Source organism: Drosophila bipectinata, chromosome 3L (assembly GCF_030179905.1).
Source record: "Drosophila bipectinata strain 14024-0381.07 chromosome 3L, DbipHiC1v2, whole genome shotgun sequence".
Lineage (NCBI taxonomy): Eukaryota > Metazoa > Arthropoda > Insecta > Diptera > Drosophilidae > Drosophila > Drosophila bipectinata.
Window position 1 is genome coordinate 3,425,358 of NC_091738.1, and position 22,962 is coordinate 3,448,319.

Below are 22,962 nucleotides of genomic sequence, written 5' to 3' on the forward strand. Positions count from 1 at the left end.
ATCCGATCTGTGATGCATTGCTAGATGGTATGAGGGGGTTCGATTAGATCGTCTCTGCTGGAGCGTGTCCAATTACATAATTGGGCTGCTGGCCGACCAGCTCCCCCAACTCGGAAGACCAAGTGATCTTGTAAGCGGTTTTGCATGTCAGACCCGGAGTTGAGCCGGGCCTCGCTAATATTTCTGGCAAACAGATCCGAGCGAGACCCAGGTCTTTGGACACAAATTAACCAATTTATGAAAGAAGTTGCCAGAAAGCAGACAGACCGAAAATTTAAATAAATGATTTCGGTTTCTTTTGGGGATCTGCGTATGGCGTCTCGAGACCCGAGTAAACAAAAGAAGTCAAAGTCAAACGAAGAAAGAAATGAAACGAGATGGGCTGCTGAGAGGGCGGAGAAAGAAACCCTAGAAAGAGAGCTTGAGTTGCAGCCAGTCCGCTCCAGAGACCTCATCTTTGAGATCGCTGGGATCGGAGCCCCCAGCGCCTTGTTTACCCGCGCATTTACTTTCATTTTTGGGGGGGCCTATAAAAAGCGAAAGCTGAGCGCTGGATTCGCTCATAAAGACCGCAAAACTGCAAAAGTCCACTACGGAGTCAAGAGCAAGAAATCAAGGATTAGCATCATGGTTAGACCCATCTACCTGACTTTAGGTGAGACAAGCTAATTCCCTCAAGGCCTGGGAGTATGTTTGCTAATCTGGGTTTTCTCAACAGCTGCTCTGCTCTGCCTCGCCTGTGCCGTGAGCTCAGCTCCCGTGGCGGGATCAGGCTCCAGTCTCGAGTTCCCAGCCTCCAGGCAGGCTGTTCAGGAGGAGGAAGTCCAAAACTCTAGCGCTGTTACCAGCGAGGAGTCGGACGACGATGAGGAGACGGAGGATTCACACAAGGTGGCCGATGATTCTAAAGAGGATGATGATGAAGAGGACGATGACGAGGATGAGTCGCTGATTCGTAGGCGTCGCGAGGTGGAAACCACCGAAGCACCAGAGGAGGAGACCGGAACCGAGACTCCCGTCGAGACAGACAAGGACCAGAAGGTGGACGCCACCACTGCGGCTGCTCCAGTCCGGAAGCCTGTGCTCGTCCTCATCCGGGATGCCCTAAAGAAGGTTACCACCGACCTGCCCACCGCCCAGGTGGCCAACAATGCTCTGCAGTACTTCCAGCAGTTCGAGCACTTTATCCAGCAGGCTATTGAGGAAGTAATCGGCGATGATGATGACGAGGAGGAGACTCCGGTGACCGTCATTCCCGGGGCCGAAACCGAAGGCGAAGAGATTAAGAAGCCAGAGGAAGAGATCACCTCTGAGACTCAGCCCGAGAAGAATACAGAAGCTGTGGCCAGTCCTGAGAAGGAAACCCCAGAGCCTGCCAAGGTGCCAGAGCAGATGGCTTCCACGTCCGCCCCTCTGAGCAATGCTGTCTAGTCTGTTCCGCAGTTCAAGTCCATAAAATCTATTTATTTTCATTTATTTATTATTTATTATAAAAAATTAAATGCCATAATTCATTCAGAAAAATGCTCATTGTTTCGGCTTGAACATAGAGTCCTGGCGATCCTTGATGGCATAAATGTGGCTCTTGAGTTGACTGCGATGGCGGTTTGTGGTGCGCCTCTTGGGCGTTTCAAGCAGCCGGTTGTAGTGGGAATTAGGAGCCTTGGTGGATGGGGGTTTCCTGCCCAGAGCCGAGTTTCCCTTTTTTCGTATCTTGTTCAAGGACAGCTCCTGATCGCCAATGGTCAGGGTGAGGGGCAGTTTGCCCGCCGTGCTGATGTAAATGGGAATTGTGATGTAAATAGGTGAGCCACTTGGCTGTGATGGGATCACAGGGGCTGGGGTGTCTGGCTTAGGCTGAGCCTGAGCTTCTGGCTTGGGCTCAACCGGGACTTCTGGCTCCTGCAGCTTAGATGACTTTAAATTTAGAGATCTTCATCCTTTTTTTTAGATTTTCTCACCTGTTGGTTCTCTGTCTGCATAGGTAGTTGCTTGAGGAAGTGCAAAGGATTAGCATCCTCGCTCAAGTTGTTGAACTCATCTTCGCTTAACTCGGGCAGGCGATCGGTGTGGAAGTTGTAGTCCTCTTCCTCAATTTCCTGGCCCTGCTTAAAGGTCTTGGCTGTGGGGCTGACCTTTGACTTTTCCGTTGTTGTGGTAGTGGAACTAGCTGGACTCGAAGAAGATGCCTGCAGCAGAACCTTTACTTTGATGGCTTCTTGGCTGTCGTTGGTGTGGGTTACATTTTGGCCAGAGCACAAAATGAAACAAAGAAACCAAACTGAAAATGGTTCAGGAATTGAATCATAAAATTTAAAGTTTTTAAAATTTAATGTGATATTTTATTTGATAAAATATTACAGTCTAAGTTCTACCAACTAACATAAGCTAATGCCCGGCCCTAAGTCTAATGCGCCCAGTAGTCCCTTTATAGAGTCATCCTTTTGCCGTTGAGGATCATCTCGGTGAGTCCCAGCTGGCGGAATTGCTGCAGACGCTCCACTTGGTGGGCCAGACGCTTCTTGAACTGCACCTCCCGACTGAGTTCCTTTAGTTCCTCCACGGTGCTCATTGGTTTACCGTATACGAGATTCCTGGCAATCAGTTGCGAGGTAAGATTGATCTTGGCCTTTGAGAGACGAAGGTAGGAGAAGTCCGAGTGGGCACGCCGCAGTTCCTGGCGGTAGAGGAAGAGCTGGTAGCTGAAGTTCGGCCCGGCTTCTTTCCTTCTTAGCTTTTTTAGGGCCCGTTTCTTTTGTTTCTTCAGCAAAATGATGGCCTTCAACTTTTGCAGCTTCTCCGATCCGGATTGCTTTTTCTCCGACTTGTGGCTCATGGTGCGATGATCTGGCTTGTGTGACGACTCGGGAGTGAATGATGAAGTATGCTTCCGGGCGAGTCCTTTTAAAAGGACCACCCCGGCAGGTAAGCCCTGGGCAGGTAGCGGGTGTAATTAGTGGGTGCCGGTCACGCGTGTGCATGTCATAAACTTATCCGTTCCCAGACTTTTCATTTTCATTCGGGATTTCAGCGCCCGCGGCGGGTCGCCGGGATTTCCCCGTCCCGATTTATGGCTTTATGACCAGTCACCGTTCTAGCGGTCCTCGCTTAATCCTCAATTATGGCTGCCAACTTAGCGCCGTTCGCCAGATCCTTTTGGTTTTGTGGAGATTTTCCATCGGAACCCAGCAGGGGATACAGGGGCTACCTTTCGCGGAATTTGTGGATAGTTCTAGAATCCAGATATTCTACTTTCAGAGAACTAGGAATCCCGACCCTAAAATGTCCCCCTAGAAAATTCTGGCTAACAATATCACTGTTTCTTTCACTTAGGTAGATTCCGAGGATTCCTTTACTTTCTAAACCGAAACCACAGAAACAATTTCGCTAAAAACGAACCTCCACAACTCAAGCTCCAGTATGTCTTCATGTTTCGTGTTTTAAAATAATACTAAAACTTCTTTAGGCCAGAGATTTCAATTTTATACCTGAGAAGGCAAAGTTTCTAGAGATGCTAGAGAAATTTCACTTAAATGGAAACGAAATGCCGAGTTCTCCCGGCAGAAATTTGCATATTAATTCCTCAATAGTCTGGCTCGACTTTTCTCTTTCTCTGCTCTTCTCCGGTCTATGCAAATTTTGGATGGCTTCAGATGGCTATGCCCCTTCATATTTAAACGTCGATGTCGTCATTGATTGTGCCCTCGGATGAAGGGGGTCAGATTGATGCGGGGGAAATCGAATAAATAATGATGATGCGCCACTTTTTCGGTTTATTTTGCATGCATTTTATGAATTTCGAAATTCGAATCAAGATATTCTTTCGCTCCAGTGCCCATCGAAAGAAATCCCCTTGCTCCGCTTTCGATTTCTGGTGGATGGGAATTAGCCCCAGAACCAGGGAGTCCTGGCTTCCATTTAAAGTTCCGTTTATTTATCTAGCTGCCAGACGGAGCGTCAGGACATTTCCATTTGACTTGGCTCCGACTGACTTGCATAACGTTTCCCTCAATGTCCTTCATCTTTTGCGGTTTGCGTTTGTCATTAGACAATGTCTAGACCAGGACTCAGTCGGAACAGTCAGGCCAAGCCAGAAGAGGACAGGCCGGGCCAGACATCGATATGCCGGCGTTTGCTCCAAGAAGTTGGCTACACAAATATCGCCATAGGGAAATCGTCGAAAATTGGCAACGTTTTCTGATTCCTCATGACTGAGCCAGCTAGTCCCGAGGGCATTTGTCTTTGGCTTCCTTTTCAGTTCCTTTTGAGGTCCTTTTTGGTTTATTCGATTTGATTTTGTGTCAAGCAGCACTATTATAAATCTAGCAATATATTTTTGGCAGAATTTTTTGGTGCATCTAATGGTCTAGTTTTCATATTTTCTGAGGAATCTTCATTTATTAGAATTACTCGATGTTATAGCACTTTAATGCTAAGCGTAAAAACCGAATAAGTAGTCCTTTTATTTTGCCACTTAGAAAAATTAAATATTTTTTATGCATCGCCATCGATTTTATATCCCGGATAGGGCATCGTTTAATTCTGCTTAAATGTTTCTGGCTTTTATGGCTGACCCTTCAGTCTGGGGCCAGTTTACGATCCGCCCTTTATGGATTTCCAATTATAAATGCAGAAAAAGTCAAACCGTCGAAGGAAGAAACTTTTTCATTGCATCCAATTGAATGAACGGCGCAATAATTCTCCATCGCCATTGTGTGTTTGCAATTTGTTGTTGGCCATGAGGCCAATAAATTGGCCAAATATGCGCCATAAAGTGAAGAGCAAAAGGAGCTAACGGAGTGAAGATACATCCGGCAGATAGTAGGACAAAATGCACGGAAGGGATACGCCCAAACCTATGCACTTAATAATGAAATAAATTGACTTTCATGATAGACGGGCTGGCAAATAAAAGCCAACTTTTCGATCCAAATTGAAACGGATTTTTCCTGGTGTGAGATGAGGAGCTTCCATGTTTTTTTCTATTTTATTTTTTTTTAGCAAAAGAAATTTATTAAAATACACACAACTAAACTCCACTCCCGGCGCGGAGTTGTATACGTTTTCATTTTATGTATTTCTCTTGTTTTGGCGTGTAAAATGCATTTCACATTTTATTGTGCACTCAATCAAAAATCCATTTCCGTTTGTTTCGAACCAACACGTGTCGACTGTCCGGCCGGAGAGTGGGCTCTCCGGGTTCAACTGCAGGTGCTCCGCGGAATCCGGCGGAATTGCCAGCCAAAAGTTTGATAATTGAGTTGAAGCCACGCGTAGAAGTTGCACCCACTTCGCATCAAACCATTTTCTGTACAGTGGAAAAAATTGGGTAGCTTAAAAATTAGTTCTCTACGAAGGTATGAGGCAGGACTATACTGTCCAATATCTCTACTTTTTTTCAGTGCATCCCTTTGGCAGTTCCAATCACCAAGAGCTTTCGCCGGCTGGGGCAGAGGCCTCCCTGTATATGCATCGACCGATTGCGCCCAGTCCATTCATGTTGCACGTGCCGCATGCCAACTCAATCGACTATGGGGCAAGGAGTCAACTGGGCAACCAAATACCATCAGATGGATGGCTGTACTGATACGTCCCCCATTCTCTTACCATACCCCCCTAGGTCCACCGACCTCTGGATGCTGCAGTCAAAGTAATGCCTCCTCGGGTGAAAGGGGATTCCAATCCCATTGCTAGCAGTGGAAGTTAATGGCTGGAGATCCCTGTGGAAAGACCCTTATTGTGTTTGCGCAGACCATATGATGGAGTCTTTGAAATGCCAAGTGACTTTGAATCAGTTAAATGATGTTCAAACGATGAATGAATTATCCCGAAAGCTCTTGGCCGAGAAGTAATTTGAAGAAAACTGCTATCCATAATAATGCACTATTACGATAATAGGAGACTCCTTTCTGACTTTAAACGAAAAGGATATACTAAATAGCCTCTGGAAGAGAATTCCTTTTGTCTAAAAAATTAAATAATTGTATTTTCTATTTTGAGAAAAACTAATTTCAATTCTCCCAGTCAAACAAAATGGGAATAAGAAAGAACTTGTGGTTCTCTATATCATATGCACCAAAAATTGTCAAGCAATAAAAACTAATAAAATAAATAAATAAATGAACAAAAACCGGGGGGGCTGTGGGCACAGGCAAATAAAGTGACAAAATAAAGGAAAACAATTGCGAAATAAATGCCACATACAATTGACAATAAACTTCAACACATACATACATACATGTACATATATAGTATGTATGACCTGATTCGCATACATACAAATGTTTGCATGCGTTAAGGATATAAATAAAATGGAGAAAAGAAAGATGGAGGCCGAGGCACAGAGAAATAATAAATAAACTACAGTTCATGTCATGTCAGCAGTGCCAGTTCAACAAAAACTGACAAAATGAAATTGAGAAGATGGACCAGAACAAACAGTCCAAAAAAAGAAGAAAAAATGGCACTCACAAGGATCCACACACAGGACGAGTCTAGAACTAAGAAAAATAATAATAAATATGTATGTAGAACAAGTGAAAATGACCGAAAGTTTTACAGATGCGTGCAGTTAATTTGATGGGCTCTTTAAGTTGTCCAATTTGTTGCCAGACCCGAATACGAATTGAAATGGGCTCACCAAAAACACCCAGCCACACGCACACTCCTGCCACCCCAGGATGGGTAACAAATTAGTGTATCGGGATAAATAGGAAGCATTTTGTAGGAAGGATATTCCACTTCAATCCTCCAAACCCTTATTAGGACCACACCCATTTCTCCAACTTGTTTCAACATTTTTTGGTATATTTTTTAAAGTAAGGATACTCTATAATTTTCTATTCATCACTGGGAAAATTTTAATTTTAAACAACAAATAGGAATAATCCCTTAAAATAATCGAAGCGGAAATTGATGAGGAGGTTACATAGCATTTAATTACATGTTTTTTGTTTGCACTTAATCAAGCGTAACTCTAAGACCATTAAATTAGAGTCCTTTCTCTATACATTACCCATTAAATAGTCATATCTATGGCAGCAATCTGCCATGTCCTTTTCAACATTGTTCAGGCAATTGCAATATCATCGCCATACCATTTTGAAAACAAGCCACGCACTGGAACCGTAGCCGCAGTTTCGATTCCCGGCTTATTGGCCATAAATTTAACGAGTCCATGGTCTATTAACTCCGGCCAGATCTGGATCCAGGGCGAGATGGGGGTGTCTCTTAATTTAGCCACGTTTATCCGCAGAGGCGGGGCAAATCTCTGTTCGCACAAATCAAAATATACGAGTATAGAGACTAGGCTTCGAGGCCCAGTCATGGCCCTCCAGCAGCATCCGGTTCATCCGGCATCTTTGGGTTTGGGCCGCTTATCTATCGGCTATGGAAATTGAATTTCCCCTGACAGATGAGAGCTGAATCGTGAATCGGGAGTCATATGTGCAGAAAGGACGCTTTCAGATAATTGCGCGATAACAGGCTAATTTTCAATTAGCGCCATTTTGATAAGTGAACATAAATTAGCCATTTTCTTTCGCCCCCGAGTCGGCCAACTCCATTCCCGTCCGGTCCAAGCTTCATTAATCGGCAGCAACAAATTGCAAATGGATATTTTAGCTTGCTGCTCATTTCCGGGCCACGATGGGATTGAATTGGCCGGGGTGCCACAAACGTGACTAGTTTATTGATTTCGATTGAACTTTCGCCGCCTCAGTCGCCGGTACATAAATTAATAATAATATCGCTGGCGAGTCGGTAACAATTTGCTTTGCTCTGCAAAAGCCACGGCCAGAAGCCACCTCTCCGCCAATGCCATAGCCAGGGCTAGAGCTAAAAGCCAAACACTTCACAAGCTGCACCAACACCACCCGCTGCTCTTCAATACGTGTTGGCCATTTTGACGGCATTTTGGCTTGGCGGTCCATGTCGAACCTTTTGGCCATATAAAATTCCAATCATACTTGACCGAAAGCAAAACACTGGAGAATTTCTACGTCAAAAGCTCTGAAAAGCAACAGGAAAAGGGAAAAATAAAGTTAAGTGAAGTGGGGCGTTTAGCCAAAATGTGAGTGGAACGGATAAGGGACTTACAGTGGTTCCAATATTTTGTTAATTGATTAAAAATAAAGTTTATTCAAAGGACAATGTAGAACAAGTCTCTGGAATTTCTCAAGTATAACTAGTATTTTTTATTTATTTTCTTATCCATTTATATTTTATTAAAAGTGTCTCAATCCACTGTGAGTCCTTCTATCGGCAGCAGTCAGCAAAAATTTGTGCTACAGTTTGGCCAATAACTTGCCGCTTCTTAATGCTGCCCTTGCCTTTTATACCCTTTGAACCTGAGATGTTTTCCTGCATTCTGAAAACGAAGATCTTCTCAAAATATTTAATTCAAGTATTAAAACTAAACAAGCCAGTTGATGAAAGTCCTTCTGAAAGGGCATTTTAAGTTCAACATTTTCCTTTGCAATTTCCTGGTTACTTGCAACTTTAGACTTTCAAATGGTATTTCTTTTTTTTTTTTGTGGCCGGGAAGCCCCCGTCCTACTTATTTGTGTTCTGGGGCTTATTGCCTGGGGGGGCAAGAGTGAACAATTTTCGACAGATTTTTCGGAAAATAGTTGCCGAATGCAGAAGGTAAAATGCATGGCTCCCGGCGCTTCGCTTTTGTGGTTAGCCTTGTGGGAGCTTTTGGACCAGGTCCAAACCCAGTCAGCCAGTCAGGGGAAAATACAGAGCTACAGAATTTCTTTTCACTTTTCAAACGCTAACCTTTAAACAGTTTCGAAGGGCGATGAAAATGGAGTGACTGTGTGGACGAGGAGGAGGTGGGGAAACTTGAAACAGTTCCCCTTGGAACAGGTAAGTTGTCGCAGCTTAATCGATTTGGAAAAAGCTGCCATGTTCCGAGCCACCCTTGCCATGCCACTTTATTTTTACGCACCATTTGGTTCGAAAACCCCCTCGCCAGAACCTTGGAAAAATTCAGAAAATGGAAAATCCGTTAGGCGACCCTCCCCCTCCCGTATCCAATGATAAACTTTCGACACATTTTTCATTTATTTTCAACACCTTTGATTGATATATTGAACACTTGGCGCCCGGCTTAAGCAACAGTCTTTGGGTATCCTGGCGTTCGTCCTGTTTTCCAGTTTTTCTTCACACCTAGAATGGTGGTGTTTATACACTGTGAGAAATGATAAGCCTACAAAATATAAAATAAAAAAAAGATAAATAAAAAATGTATTTAATGAGGTAAGTTTTTGTTAAATTAAATGAATGTTTATTATTTTTTAATTATATTTAAAAGTTAAATTAGTCTCAAGATTTTTGCTCAAGCTTAGAGGAAATGCGCGCCAGCTGGCAGACATTGACCGAAGCATTTCCAGTGAATGGTCGTAAAAGTCGAGGGCGTGGGGCAAAGGGCAGTCATGTCAAATGTTGTGACAAAGGTGAAAGCTCTCCCAGCCACCCCGGGCACCCCACTATGTAGCTCGATTGCAGGCTGAGAGCTGGCTTACAGTTTAAATTGAAGTGCACAGGACTCGGTTGCTCCTTTGAGCGCAGCATCCTGGGAGTCTCTCCGTCAGCTCCTTGAGTATTTGATCTATCTCAACATGGGGTTGATAGATGGGACTCTGATCTGCGACGCTGAGAGTTCTCCCTTTCTATTTGATGGGCCCTGGAATGCCGCATTCCTTTGTCCAGGACTGGGCTGGACAAAGTGGCTCCTCTGAGCAATCTGGTTTGTGCGCCAACTTAACAATAACTGGCCATAAATAAACAAATATCATTAAACTTAAGCAAGTAGCCGGCTCCTGTTCGCCACCATTGAGGCCAATTGCTCGACCAGCAACAGTCGACTGAACAAGACCAAAAGATATGCCAAACTATATAGCCAAAGTGGCAACAACGGCAGGGAAACGACGTCGGATGGCGGATGCGATACCGGGAGGGGGCACAATGCGGGGCAACTTTTCATAAACATTATTAACAATTATTGTTGTTAGCTGAAGTTGTCTGAATGGGCTATCCGGGTGGATTTGTGGGAGGATTCTGGTTTCCAGGACTCGCTTCTGTCGCGTGCAGCTAACAAAGTCCTTCTGCCAGGCTCCTTGTTGCTGGTCCTGGTGCTGGTCCTGGTGCCGGTGCCGTTGCCTTCTGGCAAAAGTTATAAGCACGGCCAAAAGTTGATAAGAATGAGCCATAGACGTCGTAAGGCAGCCACTTTTGGCTTGGAATCGTCTGAGAGGGGGGAGCGGTGGGACTTAGTTTGGCCAGGAACAGGAAACGAAGGAGCAATGGGGGATGGCTCTTAACACGGCCAAGCTTTGTGCATTTTTTATAAACTAACGCCCCAAAACGCGACAGGAACTGGAGTCTGTTAAAAGTATCTATTGATGGGAGCGTGAGTCTACTTACAAATTAATAATTTTAATTTATAAAAACTTATCAAAATAAATAGCTTATTTTAAAATTTGTATTAAGTAAGACTTGTTTCATATTAAGGTTTTTATTTACCATCTCTAAAGTAAACTTTGTTGCAGTTTGTTGCTGCCTCATCTTGTTTATAGATGTTGTTCTTGCTGCAGCATCCACTTGCCACTCCCCGTTTCCCGTTTCTTCGCTAAGCAGACAGTTATTGTTGTTGTCGCTACTTGCACATACTTCAAATAGTCTTACAAAAGTTGCACACTATCATCCGCCGTGGAAAGTTCATAAAGTTGCGACGAAAAACGCCCACAGGTTGGCCACGTTCAGCGTTCGTCTTAGCAGCCATTGCTCATACGCCGTGTTGCACGCCGGGCTCTAAAGGAAACTTAAATATATATACTATATATAGTCTGCCTCTTTTTTATATTTTTTTTTTGTGCTGATGCTACTGAATAAAAGACTGAGCCAAGTCTCGCCCTCGTCTCGGGCCCCACAAAAGTTGAGAGCATTGCACGAAAGTTTAATTGAGAAAGTTAAGGAATTTCAATTAACTGTGGATATTTGTTATTTTTATTCCGGGGATGCCTGCTCTTGGTCCTGTTCCTGGTCCTGGTCCTCGTCCTTGTCCTCGTCCGGTTACTGGGTCCTGCGTCCCGGGTCCTGGTCTGGGCTGTAGCATTTTTTGGCCAAGTATTTTGTGTGTTGAGTCATGTGTGCTATTGGCTGGCAAGTTTTTCCCTTTATCTAGATCGTTGTTTTTGGTTCTTCACAGCATCGTGGCTTAATATCCCATTAAGTGGAGTCTATTAACCAAAAGTTGGGGTATTAGAGAATATATTAAATCTAGAAAGAGATATTAATTTAATACTTTGAATTATAAATACAAGTGAGTCCCTGTTTAATACTTCTCGAACTCTACTTTAATGTATCATTAGTAATAACTTGGAGAATGAGTACTAGGTATTTTATAGTCCATCAAAAGAGTTCCGTTTTTTCCTCATACTGTATTTCCAAAAACTGTTTATTGTTGTTTCACTGGCCACTTGCCAGCCTTCGACCAGGCTGACTCACATGACCATTCACCATTCCCCGAAACCAATCCTACCGGCTTAGTCCTTAATCAGCCAACTGCAGACAATGGGTGGGCTTTTAATTTTTTTTTGAGGACTTTCTGTTAATCACATTAATTGCACTTAATTGATGCTACAATCTGGGCTTGATGCTCCGGCTAAGATTTGTGGCTCTGGGTCGCAGGCGGGTCAATCAATCAATCAGCCAGGCCGACAATCATTTGCACATTGTTCGTCCTGCCACCTGGACCTTGGCCCGGCCGGTTGACAAGTCACATGACATGTTTGTAAGCAAGTCGTTTGGCAAACTGTTCTTGTTTAATTATTGTTCGCGTTACCGTTGGCTTACCAATATGCCGTTAACCGCTAACGAGTTAAGTGCTTTGTATGCTCGCTGAGCGCCAACCGCAAGCGAACTGCTGGAGCCACCGCCCCCGGCAACCCCGAGGTCGAAGGCCAGTGGGTGGGTGATGAGTGTGGCGGTTCAAGGGTAAGCTGACATATCCTCGATGAGTTCTGTTGACCAAAGTCATTACATGGCGAATGCTGAATGATAAAAGCCACCGCCCGTTGACCTCAATCCGGGCCCCTTTGCTCTTTAAGTCTTCTGGGTGGGTGTGAGTGGTTTTGTAAAGCGATCCGCTGGCGGTGCAATGTGGTGGAAAATGAGGCGTGCCGTAAAATTTAAATGTTGCGGTGAGTGGGGATAATGTGATTGAAGCCAATTGAGGCATTACTGTCAAAGCAATTCATTTATTTGGCTTTGATTTGTTTTTGAATAACAAAGAAATTAATCAGGAATCCTAGTTTCATTATTTATTTTTGGTTTAGTTGGCAATTTATAGCCATTAAGATATTTTTTGTTGCCGAATAAACAAATACCATTAAGGCCATTGAGATTGCGGCTAGGCTTGTTGATTCCCGTGCTTGCTAATCTTCCATCACACATTCGGGCGACTAAGCATTTAAATGCGAACTATAACCGATAACCTATTACTAAATACCCATCTATGGGCAACCACAAAATGAGCCCCATTTAAGTTGCCACAAAATGCCCAACACCAAAAAATGGCAATCTAATAAATAAAATAAATATAAACGATAAACGAAAATGTTTCAATTTAAGTTTGTTTCACTTGTTGGTGTTTATTTTCGTTGAATGGGAAATGGACAGGCAAATAGAAAATAGAAAATGGAAAATGCCATTAAACAATTATTTACAGAGCTTAGGTAACAATGAGTAAAATGAATTGCAACAAAGTGCAAATCTAAGCAAATAAATAATAAATATTTAATTCTATTTCAATTCATTAGCTAATGTAATTAGAGGACCACACCTATGTGAGCATGCCGGCACCACAACTATCCCCAAAGTCCTATGGCAGCCCCTTGTAATTGGATTAAACTCGTAGCTGAAAAGCCCCCAGGATAGGCGGTGCCCTCCGAGCCCCCACCTGTGTTCCTGCTATTAAGCGTGAAAACAAAACAAAGTGATTCTGCAATCGGAATAATGCAAATATGACAAAACTGCGGCGAAACTTACTGAAAATATTCGCCATCAAAGGCAGGCCATCCCACGCCGCCTTCCCACACGGCGCGGCGGTTTAATTACATTTAAAAGGCTTGTGTGTGTTGCACGGGGCGTATGCTTAATAAACCAAAACGCCATATTTCCGAGAGTGGGTGGCAGTATGGGGCGGTGAGGAAACGCAAATTGAAGGAGGAATTATTCCATTGTTTGTTTGTGTCTGCTTTTGCCATATAATTCGATAAATAAAATAACGAGTGACGTGCCACAAAACTAATGAACTTAGAGAGTGACAAACACAGCATCTGAAAATTCGAGTGTGCAGTAGCATTCCTCACGTTCACACATAAATTTCAGTCTAATTGTGAAAATGCTTATGGAAATATATTTAGCAAGAGGTAGAAACCTGATTATATTGTGCTGTTTCTTTGGGCTTTTTAATTAATAAATCAAAGCAGAGAGACAAAGTGGCTTAAAGTCAAGGAAAAAATGTGCAACGAGTGCAACACTTGCTGCCATCTTAAGTGCAACTGTTGCCGCAAATCCTGTGCTCCCCTTTAAGCCGGCCAGAGTTGAAGTAGAGTGGAGCTAACGTGCAATCACGTTGACAGACTCTCTTAAGTAGAAAATGCTCGGGTGCAAAATGCAGCCAGAGAAAGAAAATAATCCTCCAGTCGACGAGGACGAAGGAAGAAATGTGAGCGGGTGCCTTCCAGCTAGCTGGTGGTGAGACAATGGCTATGAAGTTCTTTTAAAAGATAAAAACTTCAAGTCATAAATGCTTCAAATAATAGATATACTTCATAAAAAAATAAATTAAGTTAAAAAAAAAAGTTTCTTTCTTTCAAGGACATCTCAAGTCCCACACTCATCTCTGAAAGGACACACACCTGGCTGCCAACACACACACATGTGCACACATGGCGAGCTGATCCTTGCTACTTAAGAAAAACTAAGTGAAGCATATAAGTAGCAACTAATTTTCAAGCTGATGTAACAGCAGACGACGACAACGACAACAAAGGACAAAGGACTCGGGCCTCGAGAAGACATCAGCGGCTGTCTAATGGTATGGGTGTGTGTGTGGCATCCATTTTGGGTCGCACATATATGCTGCTGCTTCTTGCTCTTTTCCAACTCCGTCAGCTGCGCTTAATTTGCGCTCATTGCTCGCCAATGCGTAAATGGAAAGAAACAGGACGAGCACAAAGCGAAGGAAGCTGAAGCAGAAGCTGAAACAGAAACAGAAATCGTTGCATACTTCCTGGGGCAGGGCAGTAGCTGCGGCAGAGGAAGGGTGCAAGAGTGCCATCGAAACTTGTCCAAAACAATTTAAAATTACCTCACGTATGTGTACGAAATTGCAAACGTATTGTGGGCGGTAGCAGAGGCATGGGCGTGGCTAAAGACGAAGCCGTGTCGTCACCCCTGAATCCCTCCGTGGCCAATATATATGGCAGCTTATAAGTCAAGTGCACAGGCAGCGGCAAACTGGTAGAAGAATGGAAACCCGACCTGACTCTTTCCCCCAAAAAACTGACTACAACAATTTTCGTTACAAAACTTTCGGCTAAGCAAGCCGGCAAGTCGGCAAGCTGGCATGGGCTATGGGGGTGTGGGCACCAAGTGTGGGCGTGGCAGATTGATGCTGTGGCATTTTAAGTAAAATTTTATAGAGCATACCTTGCGGGTGCTTTTACAGTTGCTAACGATGTGAGTGTGTTTGTGTAGGTGGGCGGGCGAGTGTCCTTGTGGAAGGGGGCGTTGGGCGGCAAAGGTGTCGGAGAGCTGAGGCATGCCACTGATGACGTCGCTAGACGACGACGAATTAAGTGTTTCGTTATTGTTGCTGGATGGTTTGTGCAGCGAGGCGTGTTGCAGTTTTTGCTGTGCCCACAGACAGGCAACTAAATGTTGCAGGATGATTTGATCTTAAAATAGTTGTAATAATTTATTAAATTTTAATTATGGTAAGGACTATGCTATTCTATAGTCTATAGTGTTATAGATTCCTCTATCCTTTCTCACCTTTCTTAGCTTCATGAATCGATTTTGACACCTTTGTCGCCTGTCTGGCAATTGTCTGGGCAAATCCGAGTGTCTAAGTGAGTTTGTCTGCCAGTCACTTTGAGTGCGTGCGACTCCTTTGGAAGGACTCCTCGTCGTCTTTTTGGACGCCCTGCCTGTTAGCTTCGGCATTGCTGCTTCCTTTTTGGCTGAGGAAATGCATTATCCACTTAGAAGGCAATGGGAGTGAAAGGCAAGAGTGCTCTGCTGGGTTAGCAGCTACTTAGAGAGCCAGAAACAAAAACAGACAGAGCCCCACAGAGCCAGACAATCGCCAGCCCTGGGATGGATACTTCATTAAACTTGTGCTAATTCTCAACACCTTTGATTGTGTGTTCTCGCCCCAAAAAAGCATAAAACTCGATTGGCACGCACTCGACTATCAGTGCCAGACAGAATGATGAAAAGAATTGAAGATGCACTAAGAAAAATTGGTATTACTAAGTTGAAATAAAGGAGTTTCCTACCTAAAGAATATATTAGGAAAATATTATTTACATAGTATGCTTGGAGATATTCCTGGATAAAGCTCACCTTTAACATTTTTCTTTGTGTATTGAGTTCTTGGACAAACACTTCAACTCTAATGAGGCAACTTTAAGTGGGCCAAACTTTCACCTGGAGTGGGAAAGTTGTACTGCGGTCTGGACGGTTCTATCATGTGTGAGGCGAGCCGTAAAGATAGTGCCACAAAACGCAGACAGATTTCGTTTCCGATAGTGGAGTGGGCCGGCACTTTGGGAGTCACGTGCAGCTGCTTAGCATCCACCAAAGCCACCGCCATCAAACCAACCACCACACAAACCAAACCCAATCAAACCCAAGCCGAGGCCCGCTTCCTTTCCCCACATTATCCTGGCGAGTGGTTGGAGTGAGGAGGCGTGGAGTTTTCCGTTCAATCTCGGTGATTGACATGCGGGTGCTCATGATACGCATCACATTTCGAACCAGCATTTAAATGGCAAACCAGAAATCGGGGAATTAGCTTTAATATGACAGGGCGGGCTTAGTTGAAGCCAAAATCAAAGGATTTAAGACGAAGGATTTCGCGCCAAAAGAGGCCTGTCATCCTGAGTTATTTGAATATAAAGTTTGTGAGATTTTTTTTGGGAATAAATGGGGTGAAAGGGGATTTGTATTTTTCTTATAACTTCTAGTAAATGGTTCTATTTTTATTGTCACTTCCATAAACTCTTTCATCAATGTAGTACCATGTACTACCCATAATTATTTAATGTTTATATTTCAGTAGCAGTTTCAGTTGCATAACTTTGTCCCCGTTTGAAGTTTCCAAGCCAAGTTTTTGCCTCATCAGCCCGAAAGTAAGGCCCATCCCTGAAACTGAAGACAAAGTGAAAGCCTTGCTGCACTTTCCAAAAAGTGCAATCAATGCGGGAAACAATGAACGAACAGAAGATGAATCGTTGCGTTGACTTTCGCCAGAATTTAATTCAGGAAAGTTATGACAAAGTTTTCGTTCAGCGCCTGCATGTTCAACTGTCACCGTTTTTCTCCCGATCCTTACCCCCAAATCCCGGTCTTTCTGCTTTTCCGTTTTTCCCATTTTCCCCAGCTATCCCCAGTTTTCCCACATTTCTACCCTGTCCCTCTGTTCCGATGCCATTGCAATGTCAGACTGAGCCGTGTCCTGCAGGAAGCTTTCTTGCTGAGCCGTTTGTGATATGCTGCTTAGCTCTCAAGGATTTGCCAAGCCGCTTTTGTGTTTGGAATATGTGAAAACGCGTTTTACTTTTTATGTGCTCTGATTTCTCGGTGAAGGAGGAAAATCTTTTATTTTGCCTGCTCCTGTTGTGTGTAATGCAAATGCCAAGGAGCTCAGCCCAGCACGAGGGCCTCGTATTTCAAATGCTACCACCCCGAATGGGGTGGGTCCTAAAAGCTTCCGCCCCATTCGGATTACACTCGCATGACACCCAGACAATCAATAACCATTGACAAGCCACAAACATCGACAATAACGACGGGATATTTAGTTCTGAGATCCGTCAGACCTCGAAAGTATGCGAAAAATTCATCCTCAGAGCCATCCTCCTCCTCTGACTGCAAATCGCCGACGTAGACATCGTCGAAATCGAAGTCATATTATTTCGCTTATGGCTCTCAACTTTCGTGGCTTTTTCATATGATTTGATTACATTTCATCTTTTTTATTTCGATGGCTCAAGCTTTTCGATGGCTGCAGTTCAATTGACAATTGAAATACAATATTTTTATTTGTCGGGAGCGGGGAGAAGCCCCAAAGTCCTGGCTGTCATAATAATATGAATATTATTTGTGTCTGGGCTTTTGCTCAAAAACGATTTGCGTAATGGCGGGACAATTTATCCTGGAGTATCGAATGATAGTTGAGGATTATGGGGGCTGTGACAGAGCAAGAGACTCCCAGTTGCTGCAACCCCTTCACAAAAGAAACCACCAAGTGTGAAAGGGTCAGAAATAAATGAAAATTTCTAAGCTTGGGAAAAAATTTCAATATCATGATCTTCATTAAAGTAAACTTCCACTTTAGGAGTGGCTGGGTTTTTTTCCCAACACATTTTTCCCCGACAACGCCCATTAAGCCCAGCAATGAACTTTAGATTTTAATAAAGTGCTGCCCCCTCTGTTCCTGCGTCCTGCGTATCCTGACATTCACTCGCTTTAATGATGGAAAAAAGGATGGCCAAAACTAAAAACGCAGTCTGGGCGCTAACTAACACTGCACGGCGTATCCTTTTGTGCAAAAGAAGGTGCAACAAAAAAGAATCAACTAAATGAATATGTGTTGCTTGCGCTGGCAGCAGCAGCTTTGAAACTGAATGAATTAATGCCACAGACACGGGGCGGAGTGGGTGGAGGGTAGGTGGTTGCAACGTCAAAAGCGACGATGGATACACCAACAGACCGAACCAGCAACGTCGTGGAGTGTTCCAATTAAACTCAACACGTCAAACAACAGAGGCGGTCATCAAGTATACGCCATGGTGTGCTGTTGCACGACCACAAAGATATATTTTCATTAAAATGTATACTTTTTTTTGATAAATATTTAAAAATAAAGGCAGGAATGCAATAAAATCAAAAAGAAATAATAACCTTAATGGTAAAAGTCCTTAAGATATTCATAAAAAAGTGTAGCCTTTCTTGCATCTTCTGGCAGTGAAAAATATTGAGTCCTTTTTTTATATTTTTGACGAAAACATTTGTTTCAGTGTGAAGGCATTGGCCAAGCCACTGGAATGGATCTGGCTCTAACGATATACTCGTTAGTCGCGCGGTTAAATTTCTCATAGCGGGCGAAAGGCAAATGCCGCGCATCTTTTTAGTTTTTAGTTTTAAAGCTCGCACTGCTGCTAGTGTGGCACTTCGCTCGGTGGCAGGGTGGAGTGTGTGGCATGTTTTGATGGCTTGTAACTGCTCAACTACTCATGCATATTCATGCCAAACTACAGCCCGTGCAAACGAACCATTGGGATTGCCGCAGAGTTCGCATCTCTGCCTGCAAATCATCGCGGCCAGAGTCGAGTGTTGCCCCTAACCATGTCCATGTCGTGGAGGACTTCCTGGCCGCCACTGTCTGCCGCGGTCTTAGCGCTAAGGCAGCTGTTGCCATCAGTTTTCAGTTGGAGCTGCAGAAATGCATGAATATGCAAAAGGCCACTGCGAGTCGCGACTCCAACTCAACTAACTCACTTGATGAGACAAAAGGATGCGGTCTGGCTTTTGGCTTCGGCAGGTCCTTGGCACAAGGCAATCAATGGTCCAAAGCTGTCGCTGAGTAGATGCAAGAGCTCTCCAAATACCTGAGAGGGCTTGAGAGATTGTCGCACAGAAAGAAAAACACATAATTAATGTTCTTATATACATGTATTTTGCATTTTGATGCTTAAAGGGGATATTACTTTAATTTTTCCTATATTAGATGTAAACTATGCATTGTAATGACTTTTTTACCCAGCCTCCTTCTGGTTTCAATAAAAATTGAAGCTTAGTTGCACCTCTACATCACCCTGATATGCATTTTTTCATACCTGCATTTCGAATGCATTAAAATGCATATAAAAATTTATGTATGCATTCATACAAAGTCCTGCGAAGAAGCAGTCGAGGAACTTAAATACTTGTCCTGGCAAATACTTTCATGTTGTTGCTGCTGGGCAACGGCAGCCAGCAAGGAGCAACATCCTTCGGAAATGGCAAGCAAATGTGTCTGTCAGCGTGCCTCTGAGTGTGTGTTGTGCTGTGTTGTTGTTGCGCATTATGTTGCATTTGCAATGCAAATGCTTTTGTGCTTTTTGTTGATGTTGCTGCGACAACGACGACTATGAGGCTTATGTTACTGCTGTTGCTGCTTCTGCTGCTGCTGCTGCTAGTGATGTTGTTGCAACTGGGCCTTTTATTTCTTTATTGTGGCTGCCACATTGTGCGCTATGCAGCTATATATGCAAGTGAGTTGCATTTGCTTTTTTTTCTGTTTATATTTCTAATAAAAATTGTACGTTATTTTATGCTTCGATGCACTTTGCTGGGAGGAGATTCAATAAAGCGACTAGGGATGTTAGCATAAGGATATAGGGTTTATTCCAGAAACTAAAATCTATAAAATATTAAAGCTTTTTTTTAATGATAAATATTTGAGCTAGGAAATAATTGTTTAGTGTAGGTTTTTAGTATTTGGAAGAAAACTTTAAATATAAAACATTATTTCTCATTAAAGTCAAATCTCGTCAGAGTGCGTGTGGACATGACTTGCTGGAAATCTAGGAGGCTGGTGTGTGGCATGCAGGTTGTGGGTGGCATGGTATGAACGGCTTTTATGAGGTAAGGCAACTGGCTGATAAACACAAACAAATATGGGCGACAAAAACGCGAATAGGCAACGGAAAATGGTTGGCGTTGTTCTCGTTTCGGTCGCGTTTCCGCCCTGCTCCCGTTGCATTCCATTAACATTACAAATGTATTCATTGTTTGCAACTGCAGCGCCGACAGCGGCAACAGGCAGCAAAACGACAACAACAATGGTGACGCCATTATGGGAAAATGTGACAAGTGATAGAAAGGATAATGCCACCATGCTGCCACCGCCCCAACACCCCTGCTGCTGACTATTCCCCATGCAGAACTTATTCTTTTCCCGTTGTTTTCGCTTCTTTATGCGAAAGTGGCTTTATTATTTGTTTTTCTCGCTCGCACGCTAATGCTGCAAGGATGCTGGTGCAAGGATGTGTGTCGTGCGTGTTTTTCGTGTCTAGTTGGGATGCTGCAACACCAAGGAAAGTAAGGGAAACTTATGGATTTTTATTTAAAGAACTTTGAGTACTCTTTTTGGGATAAAACTTACAAATAGAAAAGACACAAATTAAAATAAAGCTTTACAATAATAATTATATATCTAATATTATGCATATTTGCTTTTATTTATCCTTATAGGTTCATAATAATAATTTTATTTAAAATCTATACCAAGCAAATATTTAATAAATTAAAATAGTAATGAAAATTCTCACAAAAGTATGGTTTTTATTTTATTAAATTAATTATATATGTATATTTATTTTTAAATTCAATTGTTTTGTTGCAACTTGTAAACATTTTCATTGACTGTAAGGGTAATTTGTAAAGGGACAACATCAGCCAGTAAAGGATGACAAAATCACAGAATGCCAAATTGTTTTCCTATTATTGTTGCCATTGTTGTCGCTGCCATCATTGGCATTGTTGTAGTTGCAGTTGCAGCTTTAGTTGCAGTTGTAGCTGAAGTTGCAGTGGCTGCTGTTGTTGAGCTTATCGTTATTTAAATTAGCATTACAATGCATACGTACACTCGTACACACAAGCCCGCTGCGTGACATGGCAACCATATTGTTGCTTTGAGAATTGTTTGGAACATCAGGGAACATAGGAGTTTTCAAGCTCCACACTCCAAAAAATCTTTATAAATTGGGGCACATCTTGTTTAACTTAAAAACTAAACTAGAATAAATTCTGCTTTACTGACTGATGTATCTTAAATTCACTTTAAACAATTCCTACATTTATCCTACCACTTCGCTTGTAAAAACATCAAAAATCGTATGGGTCTCTGCAGGATGGGTAAGCCTTGACGCATTTGAATAAGAAAAAGTATCGAAAACGTTTATAAATTTCACACAACAATTCCATTGAAATCGCACAAAAGATTCCAATTGATGAGAACACACACTCACCCAGCAAGTATGGGTATTCTGGATGTGTTTGTTCGAATGTTTGTCCTATAAATTGTGTCTAAGCAACAATTTGGCATTACCCGTCTCTGGCAGCTTCCGTTTGTACGCTGTGATACTTGGCCCACCCGATACGCTCCGATGCCAAAGAAAAAATCCACTTTGATATTATGCAATCGTGCGAGGCTCCAGTGGCGGAGTCGAGGTGGCTCCTAAGGGATGTGATGCCATTACATTATTCATGTTCGAAGCCATGGCTCACGGCTTTCCATCCTCCTACCCCTCCGACAAATAATGCTGCTCAGACAGGTGTGCAAAATAACTGACAAATATTTCACAGATGTCACCTTTTCGCAGCTATTTGTTGGCCCAAATCCTGCCGTTTAACATTACCATAGACTGGCATCCATAATTGCAAATTTTGCAGGACTATTTTTCTTTATTTATTAAATTCACATTTTATTAGAAGCCTAAGCCTTCTGGATCTCCTTGTTGACCGCGTCAGAGCCACTCTTCAATGAGTCAACGAAAGTGGTTCTCAGCTCGTTAAATTTGTTCTTCATCTCCTGCAAAGAATTAAAATGATTTTATTAAAGAATTGCTTTCAATATTTAAAAGCTTATTAAGGAATTTTTCATTCAGATGAAAAATAAAATTTGGTTACATTTTTTACTAAACATGTGATGAATTTAACCAAAAGAGAGGACAAAAGGTAATTATCAGGAATAATTAGGAGGAAAGGAATATAATATTTAAAGCTAACGAAATAGTAATAGAAAGTAATAGTTATTCTTTAAAAATGTATGGGAAAATAAGAGATTTTAAGTTAGTATTTTAAATTAAATATCTTTCAAATTATGTCTTGCAGACTCAATATAAAAATTATATTTTTTTGCACTACTTTTTCGATTGATGCAATTTAAAATTATTAAATTTAATTTTCGTATTAAAATAAACGTTAGATACCTGCCTAGAAATTTCTGAACTCTGAACTTTTAAATACATACTTTAAAATATAGTATACCAACATATTTTATGTTGAATTTCTATTTGATTTATAGCTTACCTCAATCTTCTCGGGAGTGGTGTGTTCCTTGAAGACCTTCTGGATATCCTCAACAATCTTGTTCAAGGTGTCCAGAGCAGGGTTCGATTCTTTGGGCTCCTCCCGCGCGATGCGAGCGCTCATGGCGATCTAGAAGGAAGTTCCTTGGTAATTTTTTATCCTGGGAATAGTCCTTTGAATTAACTTACGGCGAACAGAGCGAACAAAACGAAGATCACAGCAAGCTTGGCCATTTTAGGATATTGGTTTTACTTTGGAGGTCTGAACTGGCGAAAGTCGACTCGAGTACTGATTGAGAATTGGCGAAACTACTCCTCACATCACCTCGTTTTGCGTCGCAGCAAGACTGCAAAAACTTAGATCCAGACTCGGCACTGCATTCGTGAAGGTCAAGTGCTTCAATATGACGGAACTGAACCCTGATAAGCAGCCATACGAGGCATCCACTTAGATTAATTAATCTGCTTTCATGGTTCTAGCAAACTAAACAAAAATATAAATATTGGCATTTGAAATCAAGCTTTTTTTGTTGGAATACAAAAAATGCTTCTAATAGAAGAAAAAAAAATCATGTACCTATTGCAA

The 22,962-nt window shown here is 42.5% G+C and overlaps 4 protein-coding genes and 1 long non-coding RNA gene across 5 annotated transcripts; 1 reads left to right on the top strand and 4 right to left on the bottom strand.

Moving 5' to 3' along the window:
* The first annotated feature begins 509 nt into the window (after positions 1-509).
* LOC108127566 (neurofilament medium polypeptide) lies at positions 510-1,465 on the top strand. Its single transcript, XM_017244694.3, has 2 exons — positions 510-655; positions 719-1,465. The coding sequence occupies exons 1-2, from the start codon at positions 628-630 to the stop codon at positions 1,429-1,431; spliced, it is 741 nt and encodes a 246-aa protein (XP_017100183.2). The 5' UTR covers positions 510-627; the 3' UTR covers positions 1,432-1,465.
* Positions 1,466-1,527: 62 nt separating this feature from the next.
* LOC108127510 (uncharacterized) lies at positions 1,528-3,430 on the bottom strand. The gene is made up of 3 exons (XM_043209717.1): positions 3,400-3,430; positions 1,962-2,281; positions 1,528-1,881 (listed from the first exon to the last, which is right to left on the bottom strand). The coding sequence occupies exons 1-3, from the start codon at positions 3,428-3,430 to the stop codon at positions 1,528-1,530; spliced, it is 705 nt and encodes a 234-aa protein (XP_043065652.1).
* SNCF (SoxNeuro Co-Factor) lies at positions 2,194-2,845 on the bottom strand. Its single transcript, XM_017244696.3, has 2 exons — positions 2,384-2,845; positions 2,194-2,281 (listed from the first exon to the last, which is right to left on the bottom strand). Exon 1 carries the CDS (start codon positions 2,834-2,836, stop codon positions 2,429-2,431), a length of 408 nt encoding a protein of 135 aa, XP_017100185.2. The 5' UTR covers positions 2,837-2,845; the 3' UTR covers positions 2,194-2,281; positions 2,384-2,428.
* Positions 3,431-10,524: 7,094 nt separating the features above from the next.
* LOC138926329 (uncharacterized) lies at positions 10,525-13,092 on the bottom strand. The gene is made up of 3 exons (XR_011442798.1): positions 13,057-13,092; positions 11,863-12,029; positions 10,525-11,246 (listed from the first exon to the last, which is right to left on the bottom strand). It is a non-coding gene; the product is annotated as an uncharacterized lncRNA (long non-coding RNA).
* Positions 13,093-21,743: 8,651 nt separating this feature from the next.
* On the bottom strand, positions 21,744-22,724 carry Nplp2 (Neuropeptide-like precursor 2). The gene is made up of 3 exons (XM_017244724.3): positions 22,566-22,724; positions 22,378-22,506; positions 21,744-21,877 (listed from the first exon to the last, which is right to left on the bottom strand). The coding sequence occupies exons 1-3, from the start codon at positions 22,608-22,610 to the stop codon at positions 21,782-21,784; spliced, it is 270 nt and encodes an 89-aa protein (XP_017100213.1). The 5' UTR covers positions 22,611-22,724; the 3' UTR covers positions 21,744-21,781.
* Between the last annotated feature and the right edge of the window lie 238 nt (positions 22,725-22,962).

What these genes read in the sequence shown, in the direction of transcription:
- LOC108127566 (XM_017244694.3), top strand. Translation starts at nt 628, where the DNA reads ATGGTTAGACCCATCTACCTGACTTTAG. An exon ending in ACCCATCTACCTGACTTTAG is followed by an intron (nt 656 to 718) that starts GTGAGACAAGCT and finishes TTTTCTCAACAG; the next exon opens with CTGCTCTGCTCTGCCTCGCC.
- SNCF (XM_017244696.3), bottom strand. Translation starts at nt 2,836, where the DNA reads ATGAGCCACAAGTCGGAGAAAAAGCAATCCGGATCGGAGAAGCTGCAA.
- LOC108127510 (XM_043209717.1), bottom strand. Translation starts at nt 3,430, where the DNA reads ATGAAGACATACTGGAGCTTGAGTTGTGGAG. An exon ending in CTGGAGCTTGAGTTGTGGAG is followed by an intron (nt 2,282 to 3,399) that starts GTTCGTTTTTAG and finishes AACCATTTTCAG; the next exon opens with TTTGGTTTCTTTGTTTCATT. An exon ending in TGCAGACAGAGAACCAACAG is followed by an intron (nt 1,882 to 1,961) that starts GTGAGAAAATCT and finishes GTCCCGGTTGAG; the next exon opens with CCCAAGCCAGAAGCTCAGGC.
- Nplp2 (XM_017244724.3), bottom strand. Translation starts at nt 22,610, where the DNA reads ATGGCCAAGCTTGCTGTGATCTTCGTTTTGTTCGCTCTGTTCGCC. An exon ending in TTTTGTTCGCTCTGTTCGCC is followed by an intron (nt 22,507 to 22,565) that starts GTAAGTTAATTC and finishes ACTTCCTTCTAG; the next exon opens with ATCGCCATGAGCGCTCGCAT. An exon ending in CCACTCCCGAGAAGATTGAG is followed by an intron (nt 21,878 to 22,377) that starts GTAAGCTATAAA and finishes AATTCTTTGCAG; the next exon opens with GAGATGAAGAACAAATTTAA.